The 22,394-nt window shown below is 36.2% G+C and overlaps 3 protein-coding genes and 1 pseudogene across 3 annotated transcripts; 3 read left to right on the forward strand and 1 right to left on the reverse strand.

The window, feature by feature from the left end:
- The first annotated feature begins 2,391 nt into the window (after positions 1-2,391).
- On the forward strand, positions 2,392-3,835 carry LOC115970378 (protein EXORDIUM-like). The gene has a single exon (XM_031090017.1). The coding sequence runs from the start codon at positions 2,726-2,728 to the stop codon at positions 3,680-3,682; it is 957 nt and encodes a 318-aa protein (XP_030945877.1). The 5' UTR covers positions 2,392-2,725; the 3' UTR covers positions 3,683-3,835.
- Positions 3,836-10,056: 6,221 nt separating this feature from the next.
- LOC115971819 (protein EXORDIUM-like 2) lies at positions 10,057-11,268 on the forward strand. Its single transcript, XM_031091878.1, has one exon. It carries the CDS (start codon positions 10,073-10,075, stop codon positions 11,030-11,032), a length of 960 nt encoding a protein of 319 aa, XP_030947738.1. The 5' UTR covers positions 10,057-10,072; the 3' UTR covers positions 11,033-11,268.
- Positions 11,269-11,691: 423 nt separating this feature from the next.
- Positions 11,692-12,694, forward strand: LOC115970610 (annotated as a pseudogene).
- A 984-nt stretch (positions 12,695-13,678) lies between these two features.
- Positions 13,679-14,898, reverse strand: LOC115970611 (heme-binding protein 2-like). The gene is made up of 2 exons (XM_031090217.1): positions 14,884-14,898; positions 13,679-14,299 (listed from the first exon to the last, which is right to left on the reverse strand). Exons 1-2 carry the CDS (start codon positions 14,896-14,898, stop codon positions 13,835-13,837), a joined length of 480 nt encoding a protein of 159 aa, XP_030946077.1. The 3' UTR covers positions 13,679-13,834.
- Between the last annotated feature and the right edge of the window lie 7,496 nt (positions 14,899-22,394).

The following is a 22,394-nucleotide window of genomic DNA, read 5'->3' on the forward strand; positions in this document are numbered from 1 at the left end:
ATTAAAAAAAAAATTTATGCCATGGGCCTTATAGTTCAATGGCATCATTAAGTTCTGCCACAGAGAGGACCTGGGTTAGAGTTCTCCTATTGATTGTAAGAGAGGGAGAAACCTTTTGGTTAAGTTGCCTTGCTAATGAATATTACTGTAAAAGCTAAAAATAAAGAAGCAATTGCATAGTTAATTTCATGATCGAAACTTACACATCCAGCATGCAGAATATATACTTTCATTCTCATTGGATAATTGTAGAACTATTTCTATAAAACACATAACTTTTTTATTTAGACACAATCAGACACCAAAGCATAATTACAACCTGGAAACGTACAAAGATGATAGAACACTTAAGAAATTCAATGAATACAAGAAAATGCATTTTATTCTCCAACATTTCCCCTAAATTCATTTTCTTTACGACTCCAATAAGTTGTCTTAGATAACAGAATCTTTCCTTTGTAAGTGTCTTGATAATTAATAATTATATCAACTAGCTGCTAGTCTCTTTTCCCATTGATCTTTAAAAATCTTTCTTAGCCATACCGCTTGTGAAGTTGCTTTATCTGTAAATTTTGTCGCTATTTTTCCTTTCAGCAAATGCCATAATGAAGAGCAAAAAAGCATAGCCAGTTGTCAATTGTAATTTTCTTATCATCTAAAGATTGTGCCACTATGTTTTGTTTCATTGAAGTCCACGAGCAGATGCCTAAATTAACAGAGAAAAAAAATGGTCATTTGTACTTTTCATATCATCTAAAGATTGCGCCAATATGTTTTGTGACACACGTAAAGTCCATGAGCAAATGCCATAAATCAAAGGCAAAAACATAGCCACTATACACATATCATCTGAACATTCAATCCAATCAACTTCAGAATAATCAAATTAGTCCTAAACCTTCACCACCCCTATACAAGATCCCATAGTAAGTGTCCCCTGTATTTTCTTAACCCAAAAAAAAAAGTCCCCTGTAACTGTTAGCATCTCATAAATTTCTTCCAACTCTAAAATGATTCTGATTTGGTTTTTCGTTAATCGAGAAAGTAAATTGGCAACAAACAATGTTCAGTCTAATAGCCGTGAGATACATGAGCTTACCAACTGGAGTTCAATACTTTTTACAGCATTGGCTTTTTCCATACTATCTCATTCGCAACCAAAGGAGTAGAAACTAATTTGCACTTGACCATCAAAAATTTATTAAGAATAGTTTGCATATTTCATTTGAGAAATTAAAATCTTCTAATTTTGTTTGAGATACTTCAATACCCAAAAAATGTAGTATCCGTAACTCACTTTGCATCTTGAAAGAAAGTCACCATTAAAATTAAGTCATAAAAAAATACTAAAACGCTAAGAACAAAGGCTTCTTTCTTCCTTGATTTTTCTTTCTGGCAAAACAAAAAAACAAAACAAAACAAGTAACAACACCAACTTCACTTTAGAATAATCATCAACAAACATAAAGTGAATAACTATATCTGCTGGTTGAGACAAGTTCACATGTTTTTCGAATATGTCAGCGTGAATAAATTCTAGTGGCTTATTTGCTCTCCACGAGCTCTGTTTTGAAAATGACCATCAAAGTGCTTTCTCATTATAAATTCACATGGCTCCAATGTGGTCTCTATTTCATGCAATCCATTAACCATTTCTTTCTGATTCAGTAGTTTCAGCACAAATCTATTAATCAAGAAATATATATTAGCACAACAAAGATAAAGAAAGGAAACAATTATTCATTTGCCAATTTATAATTTCCCTTGATTACATAGCCATCTCCTAACCAGCTGATATCCACATTTGTTCGCCTCCCTGCCCTCCCCAAAGGTAAGCTTAATAAGTTAACCAGTGGCCCAAACCTCCTCAATATTTAAAGAGAACTAAAATTGAGACATTTGATTCTTAAGCCAATCCTTTGTAGGTATTCTTATCTCTTATTGTCTCTCCTTACTGATTTGGTTTGTATTTAATTGCTCAATGTTGATGATATTTACTAACAAATTTTACAGTTGCGACTATAATTTGTGAATATTTTTTACCCGTGGAAGATTATATGAACTCACCCTTTTTCGTTGACCACTTACAGTAGCACAAGTAATTGATCAGCACAAGTAATTGATCTCATTAGAATTAGACTGAATTATACTGATAATTCTAGGATTAATGGGGGACGTGCATCAGCTAAAAAATTTTATTAAAAAGAGGAACGAAAAGTGGTAGGAGACATACATCTGGCTTCACATGCACCATCAGAGGTTTTGCTGAGTACGCACTATCTGAGCCTGAGGTCAGTTTTATAAATTCCTTTCCTCGTATAAGTCAAGACAAGATGCACTCAATCTTGTCCCCTTACATCCTCATTCGGCTGTCTAAATTGTCCCTATTCCCCTTAGCTGTCCTATATCTGTAATGTTATTGACTCGAAAGTAGATTCGGTTGAAAGCGATACTTAGGAAAACTCAACACAAATTGATTAAAAAAACACAACGCGTTATGTGATATCTCGCTGGCATCACACTGCCACTTTTCACTCCTTTCCTTGTAGTTTCTCACCCATACTTTGTGCACTATATATATCCGCTCGCAATTCTTCTTCTTCACACTCACTCACATCTTCAGTCTTCACATCATATTCTCAGCTTCTTACTTTTTCAATTCTCAATTCCTCAATCTTTAGTAGTCAGTAAACACCTCAACTGAGATTACATCCTCAAATTTGTCATGGCCTCTTTAGTTTCCACACACCGGCTACTACAGCTAGTTCTAGTAATCTCTTTCTTCCAATTCAACTTAGCAGCAAGGAGACTTGCTGATTCAGCTGAAACCCAACAGCCTTTGCTCTTCCAATACCACAATGGTGCTCTTCTTTCTGGAAAAATCTCCATCAATCTCATCTGGTACGGCAAATTCAAGCCCACACAAAGAGCTATTATCTCAGATTTCATTGCCTCTCTTTCTACTTCCACACCCACAAAAGCCCAACCCTCTGTTGGCACCTGGTGGAAAACCACTGAGAAATATTACCACCTAATTAACTCCAAGAAGACCTCCAATCTTGTTCTCTCAATGGGTACCCAGATCATTGATGAGACTTACTCCTTAGGCAAATCACTCTCAAATCAGCAAACAGAACAGTTGGCATCAAAGGGTGCCCATAAAAATGCAATTAACGTGGTTTTGACATCAGATGACGTGGCAGTTGAAGGTTTCTGTATGAGCAAATGTGGTACCCATGGATCTTCAAAGGGTGCATCAGTTCAAGGAAAAAGCTATAAATTTGCTTACATTTGGGTTGGAAACTCGGAGACTCAATGCCCAGGTCAATGCGCGTGGCCATTCCACCAGCCCATCTATGGACCCCAGAGCCAACCTTTGGTTGCACCCAACAACGATGTGGGTCTAGACGGGATGGTCATCAACCTGGCTAGCCTCTTGGCTGGTACAACTACGAACACATTTGGAAATGGCTACTTTCAAGGACCAAAGGACGCACCATTAGAGGCTGCATCAGCTTGTCCGGGTGTATATGGCAAGGGGGCTTACCCTGGCTATGCTGGGGACCTCTTGGTGGACCCAACGAGTGGTGCTAGCTATAATGCAAATGGTGCTAATGGACGGAAATACCTGCTGCCTGCACTCTTTGACCCTTCTACCAAATCATGTTCAACTCTGGTGTAGGAATAACTAGGAAACGTGCCTACACGTTATTGTATACAAAGTTACCAATATGTTAGACCTGTAGAATCAAAAGATTGATTAATTCTTTTATTTGATTTATTTATTGTATTATCATTAAATATTTAAAATGCAACAATATCTTTGTATATCATATGCTCAAACTCGTGGTTTTTATTTTTATTTATTTATAATTTCTTCGTAATTAGCGTCCAAGAAAAATGGCAAAAAGAATCCTGAATGTGAAAAGTAAACCTTAGTTATATATAATATTTATTTCAAGTGAAAACCTTTTTTTTTTCTTTTCTTTTTTGGAGAATCATTTCAAGTGAAAACTAACTGCAAATATTTAGTAGCTAGCCTTGGACCCATATATAATGATATAAAAGGAAGACAACCTGTTTCTCAACAAAAAAAAAATAAAAAGAGGAAGACAACCACTCCTTAGTACCGCTTAAGGGGGGCAGGTGATGGTGTCCTTGGAGAAGTGAATCCCCCTGCCCAATACAGCCATCAAAGTTGAGGCGTTGGCAACAAGGTGTGCAATAGAGTTGGCTTTGGAAACTGGCCTAAATAAGGGAGTGTTGGAGGGTGACTCACTAATCCTCATGAACGCTTTAAAATCAAATTCCCACAGCCTTTCACAATTTGGTCACATTGTCAATGATATACAGTACTTGGTCTCTTAGTTCTCCATTATTTTTTATTCTCATATAAGGAAGTATTGTAATAATGTAGCTCACTCGCTTGCGAGATAAGCAATTTCTTTTTTTTTCATTATAAATCCGGATGGAAGATGTACCATCAAAGATTGCAGATGTACTTCAGGCTGATTTTCATAACCACAGTTAATAAAAGTTTGTGAAGTGGTTTCTTTTTAAAAAAAAGAGTACCGCTTAAGGATTTTTTTTTTCTTTTTTAAATCTTTTTTTTTTTTTTTTTTTTTTTTTTTGCTTTGTCTTTTGCTTGTCTATCATCAATCAATGAATAATTATCACACATTCACCTTACAAACACTGTCATGTGGACTAAAATTGTGTTAAAAACTTAAAATCATGTTTTTAAAAACACAATTTTACACTTTTAACTGAAATCGTGTTTTCAAAACATGATTTCAAAAGGAATGTGTTTAGAATGTGCAATAACAAATGTGTAACAAGATTTTCTCTTTTCTATAGTAAAAAAAATCAAACAAAACCGAATCGACTTCTACGAGTTGCCAAACTCAAGACCGACAAGTATGAAGTTTATTGTTGGTTCACTAGCTGAACATAACTAGACATTCTTCTTGCGATAATATACTTTGAAAATATTAGCGGTAATAAGCTCTTGTAAGTTAGGGCTTTGAGCAACAAGAATCACAACACGAGAGTTCCAGTGGAGCAAATATATAAGATTGTTTGATTACATGGAAAATGTGATATCTATTTGGCTTAGTGTGACTTGTAAATGCTGAATAGGCTTTCGATTGTTTAGGTGGCTTTTTTTTTTTTTTTTTTTTTAAAACTTTGTTGAACTACCTTTTATCCATTGAAAAAATTGCATATTCATCAACTTTTAAACACAAAATTTATTTTTTTATTTTTTAAAAATCAGAATTGTATTTATTATTATAAGTGGTTAATTTTAACATTCACCGGCTGGTGATATGTTTAGCTTAAAATTTGAAGTTGTGATCAATGCAATTGCTTGGGTCCAATTAACGAATGCTCTTACAACATTTGTTAATAGATTATTTTTGAAAAGTTTTAATATCACTTTTATTAGAAATATAAAAAAATTGTTAAAAAAATCAATTACTTTTTTTCTTTTCTCATAAATTTTTTAAAAAAGTACTTCCTAAACCTATGTTGTGGGGTCAAAAACATGAACTAAGGAGAATAGTGTCTGAGTTCTTGATCAACACAACTAATTTCTAAGAAAAATAGGATGAAACTCCACTATGGGAAGATTAGACAAATGATCGAAGGCAAGGAAGGTGAAAAAAGAAACTTTGATTGATTAAAATTTGTTTTCTAAGATATAATGAGTAGATCTAAGGAAAATACAAGATCTTGCTCTAACTCTCTCTCTCTCTCTCTCTCTCTTATTCTTCCTCCTAATTTTTTTGGATCCTCCATTTCGTTGGCTACCTCCCCCTTTTATTCTCTCTTCTTCTCCTCCTCTAGCTATGTCTCTTTTAGCTGGATTTATGAAGATACTTGATCAGACATCCTTCTTGCCATTTTTTGATTATGAATAGAGACTTTTGAGGTGTCTTTACTTTTCAGATCAATCGTTCAGCATTTAATGAGGCTAACATTAGGTGGGAATACCTAATTAATGCAGAGATGATCACTACATTGGGTTTAGCGCCATCTTCTTCGCGTTCCTCGGGAAATGAGGATCAAAGTATCGTCCTCGGTGAACCTATTGATTCCTTCTTAGTTAAATTAGCGTATTTCAGGATAAATATGCTCCTCAAATTACCTCGATAATTGACCCGAATGGTTTGTTTACTTTTGAACTAGGTTTTTTTTTTTTTTTTTTAAATGTTTGGATATGGACCGAGTCTTTACTTCAGTAGAGTTTTTTCAGTCTTTCTTCTTCGGTCCAAAATCCATGGCGCAGCCATGCGCCAACCCCTCACAAATGTTATTGATAAACTTTTTCCTAAAAATATTGTAAAACAAAACTTCACCAAAATAAAGAGTTCCAATTTTGAGGTGAGTAATTTCGGAGTTAGGTGATTAGGTCCATATATATAAAAAGTAAAGGCGTTCTCCCATTAATAACTATCGGTTTTTTTTTTTAAAAGCAATTTTTACAATTAATTAACTCCAGCCCATTTTGTTATATAAGTTTTGTTTGGTTAAAAGTTGTTGGGCGGTTGGCATAGGTTGAATTTGTGATAGGTATTATAGTTTCTCACCGCCTAGGCGTCAAACTGCTTTATAATTTAAACTTTTCAAGGCAATTAGAGAGTCCATGGAGAAAAAGGCCACAGATCTCCATAATGGCACCTCCTTTCATTTATTAACGTATTCCGATGACCAGACCCTACAACCATTATCCCTTTCAACACACTCGAAACACTGTCATTGGACACCCAACACACCAAACCCTGTGCCACCCCATTTAAGCATTAAAGCCGCCCATTTACTTTCTCTAATTACGAGTCAGTCATAACTTGGACAACAAGTTCGATCGCCATATGGTCCACACGTAAACCAATACATGACATGCACAGTATTTAACCTAATCAAGCACTATAATAAGAAACCGACCAACCTTCATCCACTCGCGAGTTGCACCACCCCATAGGCTCACACCTTTCCGACACTTTCAATATTTGATTCGTGTCAAATAGAATCTAGGAACACGTCCGCTCTAATATGGACCATGGTAGCTAGGTTCCCCACTCTTGGAAGAACTTTAAGCTGTTAAAAAGGAGAAATAGAGGTTGTGCATTATATTGACCTGAGTGCCTGAATTACTCGTCGAAAAGAAGACGTATCTAGATATTGTATAAAGAGACCTATATATAAACATAGAATCTTCGGATTAGTAATGCCAATTCTAAGACCTAGGACTGATAATAATAAAAATGCCTTACAAAAAATAAATAATAATCACAATAGGGCTGATATAATAGTGAAAATCCGTCTCAAACTTAAGATGAATTTCAAGAAACCGACTTGAGTTTGGATATAAAATAGAAAAAATAATTTTTTGTCACCCTAAATTTTACTCTTAATTACATTTGGTATTATAAATTTTTCAAATGTACATTTTGCAAATGATCTTTGTTACACTTTTCAACTCAACATCAAGTTTACTGTTAACTTAAATAGAAAAATAGTGGGTTCCAGTTAACTCAACTAGTAAAATCTCTGATAGTTGTATAAGAGATTTGGAGTTCAATCCCCGCCTACACCAAAAACTGATTGGTGTCTTGGTCTGATGATAAAAAACTATCATCAGAAGCGGACGCCATAGGTTGAAACTCTCTAAAAAAAAGATAAAAAAATATGACACCACGTAAAAAGACTTAACTGCCCATCTTCTCAATGCTTTAAAAACAAAAGAAAAATTACACTTTACTACCCTAAACTAGACTCTTGGTTACACTTTGTATCCTAAATTTTGAATTTCTATCCAAGTTAACAGTAAACATAACGTTGGGGTACAAAGAATAACAAGAGTCATAGTTTATGATACAAAACGTGCATTCGAAAAGTTTAGAATGCAAAGTGTAATATAGGATATAATTTACGGTGATAAAGTATAATTTCCCCTATAAAATGTCGACAAGCTAATTCAAATTCCATTAGAAAACCATTTTCCATCTTGATTCAAATGCTTAGTTTTGACAATAATTATGAATAGAAATGTCAAATATTATAGTTGGTTATCTCTACATCTACTGTGGGGGAGTAGACTGAGTTTGCCCCATTTTTGGAACAAGTTTGGCCCATGGGTCAGTATGAGATGAACGAGCCCCCTGTCAAGAAGAGACCATCTGGGCGCATTACCAAGGTAATTCGAGGAATCAGTCTTCCCGAGGAAACATAACTCAACCAAGAAGCAGTCGTATGCTTAGCCGAGAACACCCCCTCATCTATCTTCCCCAAGAAACATGTAGAAGAAAACGCAAAACTCATTGTAACAGTGAACTCCACATTAATGAGTTCTTCCTACCTAATGTCGGCCACATTAAATACTGAATGACTAGCTTGAATAGTAGAAACACCCCAAAAATCTACCTTCATGATTAAGGAATGGCAGATGAAGATGTTGACGAGACAAGTATCTCCCAAATTCCAGTTAAGGGTACGACAATTGGATGAAGAGGGAAGATGGCTATAAAAAGAGAAGGAGATCAACATGAAGGAGGATCTGGAAAAATCTAAGGAAGAACAAGATAAAGAAAGTGAGAAGAGTCTTAACTTGTATTTTTTTTTCTCTTTTCCCTTTAGAACTTCGATAAGAGTATTTTTTCTATACACACCTCTGGAAACCGATTTTACATCAATATAAGAGTCTTTTATAATTATTCTATCTCCTATCATCTGTCTTATCTTCCTATTGTGGAACTTCACCCCTTCTAGTAAAAAATCAGTTGTGTTGAACTTAAATCCTTAGCAAGTTTAGTTTTTTTCATGTTTTTGACCCCAACGTCTACAAATCAAATAAAAATTTTATAAAAAATGCCTAGAATTAATCTGCTTAGAATTATAAGAATATAACAAATATTTATAGGATTTCACCTAAATTCAAACTCTACCAAAATAAGGAAGAAGTTTAATTAGTGGCCAAATAAGAAAAATACTCATAATGAGAAACTTAATTAGGGGTCTCAATCAAAACCTATAAAGAGGAACTTCTATATCACACAAAAGGAACGCAAAAACCTAACTCAGAAAAATTTTCCATATATAATACCAAAAAAAGAAGTAATGTCCTTTGATGTTAGGCATTAAAGACTCTCACATCGGTTGTTCCCGGTAGTTTATCTTAATTAAGTTCTCTTCTTATCTTGGCCAATATTTGTGATCCGAATTGGTTGTGCTTAATAAGTAAAAAAAATAAATAAAAATAAAAAAAGAACACCCAAACACACAAGCAAAACTTCACAACTAGCTACTGAAGTCTCAATTGCTCTACTACATTATATTCTGCAATATATTTAAAATATGACACATTGTGATCATTTGCTTGCCGTGATGTTACTCGTTCCAAATCTTTTATAAGAGCATCTCTAGCAGATTAATCAAATTTTTGTACTGTTTGGATAATGAATAATGACATTTATCTTTTAACTACTTACTTTTTTAAATACACTTTCTAACGGATTCTTTATTATGTTCTTCATTTCATTTAAATATTATTTCTTCATTTATTATTTATTTATTTTTTAACAGCTACTCCTCTTCCAACATTTTTTTTATTTAATACCTAATTATTATAATAAAAAAAAACATCTGATATATAAATAGTAAAAACTACATTGTTCTTTATAGCAAATTTAATCTAAAAAATAGAAATGAAGAATCTGTCAGACTCAGAGTGTGAATGGTAGTGTTTTTGTTTAAAAAAATAGATATAAAGCATCTATTGTGATGCTCTAACAACAGCAAATAAACTGAAAATCAAATATATAAAATAATTTGTCAAATATCATACGTACGAATGAGAGACAAGTCTTTCATGGATACACCTGACTTCTCAAACCAACTTTAGATTGCTAGTTAAACCTTTTGATTGGGCTCATTTAACACTGTCAAACTCACGCGGATTCATCACTACGACATGCCTACCACTACCGCTCCCTCCTTATCCAGCTGTATTCAGAACCAGCAACACGCTCTAACCTAAATATAAATACTCCCACCATTCACACTCTTCAAACCCATGCAACCATACCCTAAACTCTCAACAACAATGGCTTCTATCTACTACCATTTCACCATTATTCTCTTCTCGTTTCTCATGCTCTCCTCTCTTCCTCAACCTTCCATCGCCACTTCACGCATGCTCGCCCTTGTAAACCAACCCCCAGTGATCCTCAAGTACCACAATGGCCAACTCCTTAAAGGAAACATCACCATTAATCTCCTATGGTACGGGAAGTTCACCCCAATCCAACGCTCCATACTCGTCGACTTCTTGCTCTCTCTTAATCACAAGTCGCCACGTCAGCCCTCCGTGAACACGTGGTGGAGCACCACTGGATTATACAAAGGCGGCCCGTCAAACCTCGTCGTAGGAAACCAAATCCTCGACGAGAAATACTCCCTCGGAAAATCCTTAAAAAACAGACAAGTCCAGCGCCTGGGTTTAAAAGCAGGGGGACACAGCAAAAGCACTGCCACGCTCAGCTTGGTCCTCACGTCTGCTGACGTGGCGGTCGAGGATTTCTGCATGAGCGCGTGTGGGATTCACGGCTACGCGCGGTACAAGAAGGTGAGGTACGCTTACGCGTGGGTGGGCAACTCGGAGACCCAGTGCCCGGGCCAGTGCGCGTGGCCATTTCACCAACCGCTGTACGGGCCGCAAACACCGCCGTTAGTTGCGCCTAACGGAGACGTTGGAGTTGACGGAATGGTTATCAATTTGGGCACGGTTTTGGCGGGAGCGATAACGAACCCGTTTGATGACGGGTACTACCAAGGACCAGCGGACGGGTCGCTGGAAGCGGTTTCGGCTTGTACGGGTATTTTTGGGAAAGGGGCTTATCCGGGTTACCCGGGTGAGGTGTTGGTGGACAAAACAACAGGTGCTAGCTACAATGCTGTTGGGGTTAATGGGCGCGAGTATTTGTTGCCGGCAATGTGGGATCCACATACCTCCAAGTGCAAAACATTCGTGTGAGATAGTGATAGTGTGATACTTACTAAATGTTGGGTTTTGAGAAATGAAAAGAAAAATTACATAATGACAATAGTAAGGTCTAAGAACTATACATGGGAGAGAAATTTGAAAAGAAAAAAGAAATTTGTATATCTGTATTTGTAACTTCGTATATGTGTTTTTTTTCCTTTTCCCTTTTTTTTGGGTATTCTTTTCTACTTATAATAAAAGGTGACATTCAATCATCCATTCTTTTATGTTGTTTTGTTCTTGTTCTTCTTCATTTGGCATTTCAGTAACATATTTATATAAATCAATAACAATCCATGAATGGGAACATAGAAATTGAGAATTGGATGGATGAGTTGAGTGGCAAAGGGTTTGTTATCGAAGGAGGAGAGAGAACATTGACTAAAGGGGAGATGCCGTGGTGAGAGTGGATTGAAAGAAATTGAACTAAATTAAAAGAGAAGTACGACTTGTACAACATTTTTAAAACACTTTCATAACAAATCATAAGTAATAATAGTTAGTAGTTGTAATTTAAACCTAAAAAAGACAACAAAAAAAAAAAACTGAGGATGGAGATATCAAAATGATATTTCTTTGAGTTGCTTAAAACACTCCAACAAACGAACCTTATTAGGTTGGCCCCATCTACCATTTGTATTTTCCCAAGCATGGACCAGAATTCTCTTGATCCACATTCATCGCTAAGCAATCTACCTAGCTGGCCTACTGTATCAATGAAAGAAAACCCTAAAGCATGCAGTGATGATAACGAGGATGTTACCGTGGCCTTAGACATTGGCCTTCCTAATCATTCGAGTGGTTCCATTGATGCAAATACAATGGAAACTGCAAACATAGCAGCTAATAATTATTGGATACCAACTCCCGAACAAATACATTTTGGTTTCACTCATTTTTCTTGCCATGTCTGCCTCAAAACCTTCAACCGCTACAAAAATCTTCAGGTGCAATTTTTTATTTACTTTAAAAGCTAGATCTTCAGTTGCAATTCTTATAATTTCCTCAAAAGAAATTTCAACTTTTATCAACTTTTTAATTTTTTTTTCCCGATTCAATGGCTTTTTAACTTTTACATGTATTGAACCAGATCTTAATCCGTAATTCAAGTACCTCTTGTGGTGCTTGGATGTTGGGGTTTGAACCCCATCAACCCCATAAAGCTAGTGACAGATTTGAGATTTTTCTTATAAAAGTAATATAGATTTTCATGGTAGATGCACCTATGGGGGCATGGATCACAGTATCGAAGAGGGGCAGATTCGCTGAAGGGAAGTCAGCCACAACCCATGTTATTGTTGTGCTGAAGGGTGCAAGAACAACATAAGCCACCCGAGAGCAAAGCCTCTAAAAGATTTCCGAACCTTGCAAACCCATTACAAGAGGAAGCACGGAATAAAGCCCTTTGCATATCGCGAGTGTGGGAAGCTCTTGGCTGTGAAAGGTGACTGGCGAACCCACGAGAAGAATTGTGGAAAGCGCTGGCTTTGTGTTTGCGGTTCTGACTTCAAGCATAAGAGATCTCTCAAAGACCACATTAAAGCATTTGGTTCTGGTCACAGCCCATGTTCTCCTATATTTGAGGGTTTTGATGAGGTGCTCAAGGACACCTTCCCCTTTTATCTTTGTCTAGTATTGCTAGTGCACGCTTAATTAATCTTCACTTATAATTGGATTAATCAACTATACGTGAATTACGATCCTAATTAATCCATTTGAGTATACTACAGCTTTTTAATTTTTTTGAGAAGATTTGGAACTACATTATGATTTTTTTTTGTTTTACATATCCTATACTAAATGTATATTTATGACCTGTTTGGAAGTTTAGAAAGGGAGAAAAGTAGAGGAAAATGATTCTCCTTTATCTTGTTTGGATGTTTTTAAAATTAGTATGGGGGAAGGGAGTAATTAACCCTTCCTCTTGTTTGGATATTTTAAAAATTAGGATGGAGAAGAGAGAAAATGATTTAAATAGACAAATTTACTTCTATTTGAAAATAAACTTGCAACATTAGTCTATGAATAATTTATTAAATTAAATAATTATGACTATAGCATGCAATATTTTTTTTGATAATTTTTTTTTAATGTGAATTAAATAATCAACATTGATCTATGATTAAATATTTTTTCTGTTTTTTTATTATACTAAAAAAAACCATCCTTAATTGATAATAATTAAAATAATAAAAAAATGTTTGGTTTGTTTGTTTACTAAAAAAATCAACAAAATATTGAATTTTGAGTGTTTTTTTTTTTTTTTTAATAGAACAAGGTCTAAAACTTTCAATAAAAAATATCAAGATTCAAGTGGTCCAGCAACTAAGGCAAGTCTAGACCAAGCCAAAAAAGAGAGCCTAATCATTTACAAACAAGATCAAACCAAGGGCTAAAATACAAGTTTTACTCAGAAATCTCTAGCTTTCTTCCTTCTATTCTTTCACTTCCATTCTTCCACTGTTGTTTAGCTTGATAAATACAAAAAAAATTTCAATGTGCACAGGGATAAAATTGTTTTAGATGATGAAATTGTCTATATTAACCTGAAATACTTTTATAGTCTAAACTTCATTATCACTTAACATTATTTGAGAAAAAAAAAGCATAAACAATTAGTCTTATAAGACCTCCACAACATGAGGAAATGGAATGGTGGGTTGCACTAACACAAGTTTAGTATTTAGTATATTGAGTTCCCACATTAAGCTTAACCATTTTTCCTCTACACAGGAGTACATCTCTTCAAATTGATGTGATTAGCATAGTCTTTCATCTTTTCAGATATTCTTCTCACATTGTAAAGTCATCTTCCATATCAAACAACATCCATATCTCATTCACCCTATCATCAAATTCAAATGGGGAATTGTACTCTGCGACGGTGTAGACTGATGTGTGATCAGCTCCATGGCTTTTCTCAATGGCAGCAGACCAAACCGTGTCAACATGGCTGGCTTGCAAGGCAGCAGCTTCCACTCCAACATCTGAGTCAACCACAAATCCGCTGAATTGTCTCACTGCTGCATACACAGGATTCCACCTTTGGACTTGAAGGCCTTTGGCTGGAGGCGGGTTTGCTTGGTTAACTTTTGGTACATAAAAGCTAACAACAAATGAGGACTCACATAAAGATCCATCACTAGGCGAGACTTCAGAGAGCACTGGGGCTGTCATCTCTATCTTCTCTTCATAATTGTTCTTTCCTTGAATATAGTCAAATAGCCTGCCAGAAGAGAGAAACAAGACCTCAATTTCCTAATCGATCGGGTTCAACAATATGGAGATAATTGAATACAATGATAGCAATTTAAGGAACAATGGTCCATGGTAAAAGCCTAAACAAATCTATTCTCTCTAGTTCGAGGTTAATGGAAGCCGGTTATGTAAATGTTGATTACCTAGCTCAATAGGTTGCTCAAACATTCACCCTTGGTTGCTCTATTGAAATGAAAGCCCTAAAACTTCCAAGAGAAATCTGACCAGGAACCAAGATGGTCTTTTACAAGTGAAGAAACCTAATGAGACCAAAGTGCATTCTTGCCACAATGTCCTATCAAGCATACCAGAGAAACACAATCTTATAATGATTGAAAGAAATTACAAGCAAACAAAAGAAGACATGAGCAAAATCTAATTCACCTTCACCTCCACTAGAGAAGTCGACAAACTTTCAAATTGTTCACTATTGGTGCCAATCTACTGCCAAACTCTCAGATATGAAAACCTACTAACATCATACATGTGAAGTGGATGGGCGTTTAGAAGCACTCCCCAACCAACTTGAATCATGGGTAGTTGAACTAAGCTAATAAACGGTTGGAGTCACTCCCAAAGCTAACTCTATCATCATACATGTCTCTGGCTTGGTTCAAAAACAAAATTGTACATTTCTCGGGCCATGACATCAAGTTCTGATACAAGAAATATGGCTTCCTAAGAAGTTTTAATCAATTTCAGAATACAGCCCAAAAATCTTGAAGAGGAGCAATTTTTTTCCTCCATGTTTTTGATACAATCTTGAAACTTATTCTATGCATGCACCTATTGAGTGCATAATGAAAATCTACTTCAGACTAACTTAACACAGGGAACGTTAGAAACAGCCTAAGCTAATCCTGCATAAAAAGACAACTAACTTCTTTACATTGCTAGAATGGAAAAGAGAAGGTCACTCATCTCAGTTCAAAAGAGAGTGAACACCGGAGAAGTAATGTAGTCTAGGGTTGTAAACGAGCCGAGTTTTATCGAGTAGTGCATGTTCAAACTTAGCTCATCAGGAAAAATTAAAAACTCGAGCTTGGTTTGAGCTTGTGACAAGTCTAAAAATAGTATTTGAGTTTGAGCACATGGGAAAGCCAAAAAGTTTGAGCTTGGCTTGGCTTGGCTTAATTAATTAGTCAAGTCAAACTCAAGCTCAGATCAAGTTTTTGAGCTTGAGATCTAAAAAAATTACATTATTAAATACTTAAATATCTAAAATTAAGAAGAAAAAAAATAGTATACTCATTTTATTATGCATCTAGTCCTACTTATGATTAGCCATTATTCAAATTAATAATTTACATAATTAAATTCATTCATTCATCATTCCTTGTCTACAGCTTTGTAGGAGGCAAAATTTTAAGTCAATCATAAAATGCCACATCAAAATTTAGTGACAAAATTTAAATTAATATGTCATTAAATTAGATAAATGAAGTGTTGACATGTGTCATTTAAGATGATATTTATCCTAATTAAATAGAGATAAATATCTTGATGATAATTATTCTAATTAAATAGAGATAAATTCCTCAATTAAATTGGAATGATAATAGTTAGTCATTATCTCTATTAAAATAAATAAATAAAAATAGAGATAATTATCTACAAGGAAGTCAATCTCAAGTGGGACTCATCCTTTGAAACCACTATAAATAGAGGGCATACCTCCTCTCCAGAAGAATTTTTCTAAGACGTCAAAACTCTGAAGAAATTCTGTCTCAAGAACACACAAAGAACATTCAAATAAGTTCTTTGAAGTTCTATTGGAATTAAGTTGAAAAAGCCTCCATAAACTTCAACAAACCTCAAATCCTTGAAGCTCAACGGATCAAGCCTCTAAAGCCCCGAAAAACTTCAACCTAAAAGCCTTCATATTCAAAGACTTGAAGAACAATAAATCTCTAATAAGCTCAAAGCTAGAGATTTGTTGTGAAGACCATTCAATCCATCCTTCAACTAAAGTCAAGAAGATTCCTTATTCGAGTCAAGTTCAATGAAAATAGAATCAGAGGGTATTCTTTTGTAAAAGAATTGAAATAGAGATTGTACTCATTATTCATCAATACAAATTATTATTTGCAAACCATATTTCTTTTCAATTGTTTAATTTTCTACAATTGGAAAAATTTGTGTTTACAAATTTTTGGCACGCCCGGTGGGACCATCTCTACCTCTCATCTCTTCTTCATCAACTTTTCACATCCTTTGAAGCCATATGGCTTCAAAGAAGACTCAAATTGACAACCCTCTTTTTGGAACAAGTGAAGTTGATCCTACACTTGATTCAAACTTTGATATTCCCTATACTGGACCCATGACAAGGGGAAGGATAAAGGCCCTTGCAGAAGTCTATGCTCAAACAACACCCATACCCCAATCCTCATCTATTTTCAACACTTCTGAAACTGAAAAGTCACAAACAGCCTCATCTACTCAGGGGGCAAGCAAAGATGTAGCTGGCCTTGTCAAAGAAATGTTGTCTCAGCCAGCTTTGTCACCAGAGCCAACACAAAAAGCTCCAATTGTTGAAGAAGAGAATGAATCATTTGATGGCTCTGAATTCTCTTTTTCAGAAAATATTCCTACTTCCAAGCTTAGGGAATCCCCTCACTCTGTTAGTTCATCTGCCATGCCAGTCATGATGACTAACACAACATCTTTGGAGGAACAAGTCTCGACTATAGCCTAGACTTTAGAAGAATTAATAAAGTCTATGAAAGAAAGGGAAGCAATGAGAGACGCACAAATAACTCTCCTAATGGATAAGATGGGGAATACATCTGGACTGAATCGTGAAGATGAAAGCTCTAGGCCGAAACAAACCCATAATGACAGACCTGAAAATTCAACAAAGGATCTCAATTTCTCTACAGAGGGGTCTATCTCTCTTGACCTGCTCAAGGAGTTAATCAAGGAGGCTATCAAAGACCAAGTTGGGGGTGGAAGTCAAGCATCCATTGCCTATGCTAAACCATACACTCAAAGGATAGATCTCTTGAGGATGCCTCAAAACTATCAGCCACCAAAGTTCCAACAATTTGAGGATAAAGGCAATCCAAGGCAACATGTAGCTCATTTTGTGGAAACTTGTAACAATGCTGAAACTTATGAGGATCTCATGGTCAAGCAATTTGTTCGCTCTTTGAAGGGAAATGCGTTTGATTGGTATACCGATCTAGCGCCCGGCTCCATTGATAGTTGGAATCAAATGGAGCGAGAATTCCTAAACCGTTTTTATAGTACTCGGTGTACTATTAGCATGATAGAACTCACCAATCCAAAGCAGTGGAAAGAAGAGTCTGTCATTGATTACATTCAACGGTGGAGAAATCTTAATCTCAACTGCAAGGATCAATTATCTGAAGCGTCTGCAATTGAGATGTGCATTCAAGGAATGAATTGGGCTATAAGCTACATTCTTCAAGGAATAAGCCTAAAACATTTGAAGAATTAGCAACACGTGCTCATGACATGGAGCTTAGTATTGCTTCCAATGATCACCAAGGCCCGCCTGTTCAAGAACCCTACAATGGGAGAGAAAGACAAGATACTCGCAAAGGGGGCAAATTCCCTCCTAAATCGGAAAACAAGCAGTCTTTAATTGTAACTGCTGCTTCTCTCAAAGTTCCAGTTAAACCCAAGATAAAAGAATAGACATATGCTCTCACACAAGAAAGAAGAAGAAGACCAACCTTACAAGAAATGCAAGAAAAGCAATATTCATTCCCTGATTCTGATATCTCCAACATGTTGGATCATCTACTTGAGTTGAAGTTGATTGAGCTACCGGAGATGAAACGTCCTGAAGAGGCTGACCAAACAAATGATCCCAAGCATTGCAACTATCATCGCCTCATAGGCCACCCCATAGAACAATGCTTTGTGTTGAAAGATAAAATCATGGAGCTAGCCCATCAAGGAAAGATCACGTTTGATGATGAAGTTGCAACTGCCAATCTAGCCATGGTAGCCTCAACAACCACTTCTACTTATTTCACCATTCAATTTGGCTCATTTGAGCCTATTGAGGTGAAAATAGCTTTCTCCCCAGTGCCAGTTCCCGAGGATTATATCTTTTCATCTCTTACATGTTATCAAGTAAGTGGTGAAGAAGACTCTTCAGATAGTGAGGAAGAAATAGAGCAAGCTATTGTGTATAGAGCATATTGGTCTTCAATCATTTTCACTGATGATGATCATTTGTTGGGATCCAAGATTCATAATCGTCCCTTATTTGTGATTGGCTACATTCGAGAACAAGAAGTCAATCGTATCCTTATTGATGGTGGATCTGTAGTCAATATCCTTCCACTCAAAATATTAAAAGAACTTGGAATCTCCTTGGATGAACTACTTCCCAGTAAATTGATGATTCAAGGCTTTAATCAAGGTGGACAAAAAGCTATTGGAAAGATTAGACTTCATATGCTCATTGGTGAAATGGAATCAAGTGCGCTCTTTCATGTCATTGATGCCAAGACCACTTACAAAGTGCTTATTGGAAGACCATGGTTGCATGAGTATGGTGTCGTGCCGTCTACGTATCACCAATGCTTTAAATATTTCCAAGATGGAAAAGTTAAGAAGATAGTAGCTGATCACAAGCCCTTTACTGTAGCAGAATCACATTTTGCTGATGCAAAATTTTACTTGGAAGATCATACGCTAAAGGAAGCACAAGTCATTGTTTCACCATCTAGCAAAGAAGCAAACCTCCCTTCCAAAACTTCAAAGATTGACTCTCCAATTAAGGAGAAGAATGCAATCCAATTGAGGAGAAGGAAATCAAACAAACAAAGACTTCCACAAAAGAGAAGAAGCATCAAGCTTTTAAAGCAACTAAGGTAGCTCCTGTGTTACATTATGTCCCAGTCACCAAAAGAAAAGAGGGTCAATCACCCTTTTCAGGAGATGGAGAGTCAAAATTGGAAGATCTGCAAGGATTAACTCTCCCAGTTGCTAAAATCACAAAAACAAGAATCGCAAGTCAACCATTGAAAGGGTTCACAAGACCATCCCAAGGACCGATTGTTGAACATGGGAATTTGCCTACCAAACGAACCAAAGAGGGTTTTGACCCTAATGCATATAGACTCACGGCTAAAGCTGGTTATGACCATGAAAAGCCGAGTAGTTTAGGTAAGCTCATCCCTGAAGCCTCTGGAAAAGAAGAACATAAGGTGTCGAAGGCTAAAAGTTTCAATGTAACAAGTTCTAAGACTGGAATTGGATACACCCCACCAACTCCTATTCATATTCCCATCCAAAAAGCTAGTGTTTCTGTAATTTCAGCAAATTTTGAGGAAGAAGAACAATCTTCGAATCTATCAAAAAATTCATTTGTTTTTTACCGCATTAGGCGACCCACTTCACATATCTCAGTCTTTGATAGGTTAGGGACTCAAGAAGATAACTCTGTTGTTGACACTTAAGGCTCTATTTTCACAAGACTCAGTCACTCAACCCCTTCTCAAGTTGGCACTCGAGGTTCAGTTCTCACAAGGCTTAGTCATTCAATCCCTTCTCGACTCTCAAAAGATTTAAAGGCAAGACGAAAGCAGAATGAGAGGACAATTTTCCTTCTTAGAGATGCTAACGACACACTTATTGTTGATTAAGATTTGAATGAGATTCGAAGCTCCATTCCATCTCGTATGAAACGTAGAACCATTTGGGAAGTGAATACTGGAGAAGCCTTGACTGTAAAAAGGCGTACAATGGTGACCACAAACCAAGAAGTCAAAGATCATGTTAAGGATGCTCCACCCATATTTGAAGAAGGCATACAAGCTACAGTTGATGAATTGAAGGAAATCAACACTGATACAACTGAAGATGTTTTGAGAACTGGCCCCATCAATGGCAAATTCTTGAAACGTTACTATGCTTGAAATTTGAAATGCTCCTTGGTAAGAGCCTAAAACTACCTACCTCAACACTCAAAGGGTACATGATGTTTTCCCACTACTCTTGAAAGTGTTTATTTAAAATAAAATAAAAACCTGCTATGTTGAAAACCTTTTTAAAGGCGACCTAGGCAAAAGTTAGGGTATTAAAAGCTCGCTAGGTTGAAAACCTTTAAAAGGCAGCCTAGGCAAAAGTTAGAGCAAAAAAAAAAAAAAAAAACTTCTTCTGAACTACGTGTTGACTTGATCCCATTTTGGGTACGTAGGCAACTTGGTATCATTTATTGAGTTCAGTCACATCTTCAAAAAAAAAAAATCCCCTTTTGAACTACGTGTTGACTTGATCCCCTTTTGGGTACGTAGACAACTTGGTATCATTTACTGAGTTCAGTCACATCTTCAAAAAAAAATCCCTTTTTGAACTACGTGTTGACTTGATTCCCTTTTAGGTACGTAGGCAACTTGGTATCATTTACTGAGTTCAGTCATATCTTCCAAAAAAAAAAATCCCCTTCTGAACTACGTGTTGACTTGATCCCATTTCGGGTACGTAGGCAACTTGGTATCATTTACTGTGTTTAGTCACATCTTCAAAAAAAAATCCCCTTCTGAACTACGTGTTAACTTGATCCCCTTTTAGGTACGTAGGCAACTTGGTATCATTTATTAAGTTCAATCACATCTTCAAAAAAAAATCTCCTTTTGAACTACGTGTTGACTTGATCCCTTTTTGGGTACGTAGGCAGCTTGGTATCATTTACTGAGTTCAGTCACATCCTCCAAAAAAAAAAAATCTCCTCCTGAACTACTTGATAAAAAACTTTCTTGAACCACGTGATGACTCGATCTCTCTTAAGTGCAACACAGGCAAAACTTGGTATGTCACACTAAGTTCAATCATAGTTTTGGGCGAACATCACTATGAGATAGTCGCTACAAGAAGACAATGCTACCGTATGAAGGCTAACATCATTGTAAGACATTGCAACCAAAAGGAATGCAAAGTCATCATGAAAGCAAACATCATTGTGAGAATGTCTCTTGGCATCTCTAAAATGTGCTTTCTCTCTCGTCTTTAAAGTCAAGTAGTTCTACCTTTCACATATAAAGTCTTGGTGGTACATATCTCCTAACATCTTCAAAGACTTGGTGGTATCTCCTTGCATTTTTGAAGTCTGGATTGCAATCCTTCAAAGTCATGTCATCTTGCATTGTCAAAGTTGGCATTGCATTGCCTCTCTTTTGAATTTCATTGCTTTCCTTCTAAGTTGTGTTGACTTACATCTCTAAAGTTTGCATAGTGCTGCCTCTCATCTTCAAAGACTTGGTGGTATCTCCTTGCATCTTCAAAAACTCGGTGGCACCTCTTTGCATCTCTAAAGTTTGGACTGAGTTGCCTCTCTGTTGAATTGGATCACCTCAAATCCTCGAAGTTTTGGTGTCATCTTCACACATATTTAAACTTTGAATGGTGTCATCCCGTATCTCTAAAGTCTAGTACTCATCATTTTATACCTTTAAAAAGTATCATAGCAAGAAGTCAATGCACATCCATTACAAAGATGCCAAAGCGCGTCCTTAGATTGTTGCATCGACTGAGTATGTCCTCCAACCATTCCCAATATAACGGAATATAGGAAATTCCTCCATTCACGTTGAAGGAATACTCCCAGTTTGTTCGACCCGCAACTATTTCTTGCCCCAGAGATGAGTATGGTTTCGTACTCGCAATGTTTGTGTGGTGGGAAGTGAGTAGAAGTGTGGCACTTGCATCAACATTTTGGGGAGCAGCTTGTGACCATTGTGGCAAGTTAGGTGGACATATATCCCAATCCCATTTTGGTGAAAACTCTCCAATAATGGGAGGACGGGTGATTAGATTTGAAGGCTTCGCTTCCTTATTGTCTTTCTCTGAATAAACGAATAGGGCCGATTCGTCGCCAATATACGAATCTTCGAAGGAAAAGGCTAGAACATGCTAAAAAGAGAGGAAAAGAAGCAAAAGTCAGTTTTCACAATTATTTCTATATAAAATAAATAAATAAAAATTACACACTTGAGAGAGATGGATAAACTAAGTCCCACATCTCAAGTACTTTCAAAAAAATTACACACTTGAGAGAGATGGATAACCCAAGTCCTGCATCTCAAGTGAGTACTTTCAAATCTTAATACTTGAG

This window comes from Quercus lobata, chromosome 12, assembly GCF_001633185.2.
Source record: "Quercus lobata isolate SW786 chromosome 12, ValleyOak3.0 Primary Assembly, whole genome shotgun sequence".
Taxonomy (NCBI): domain Eukaryota; kingdom Viridiplantae; phylum Streptophyta; class Magnoliopsida; order Fagales; family Fagaceae; genus Quercus; species Quercus lobata.

Excerpts from the sequence above, each read along its gene's own strand:
- LOC115971819 (XM_031091878.1), top strand. The coding sequence starts at position 10,073 with ATGCAACCATACCCTAAACTCTCAACAACAATGGCTTCTATCTACTAC.
- LOC115970378 (XM_031090017.1), top strand. The coding sequence starts at position 2,726 with ATGGCCTCTTTAGTTTCCACACACCGGCTACTACAGCTAGTTCTAGTA.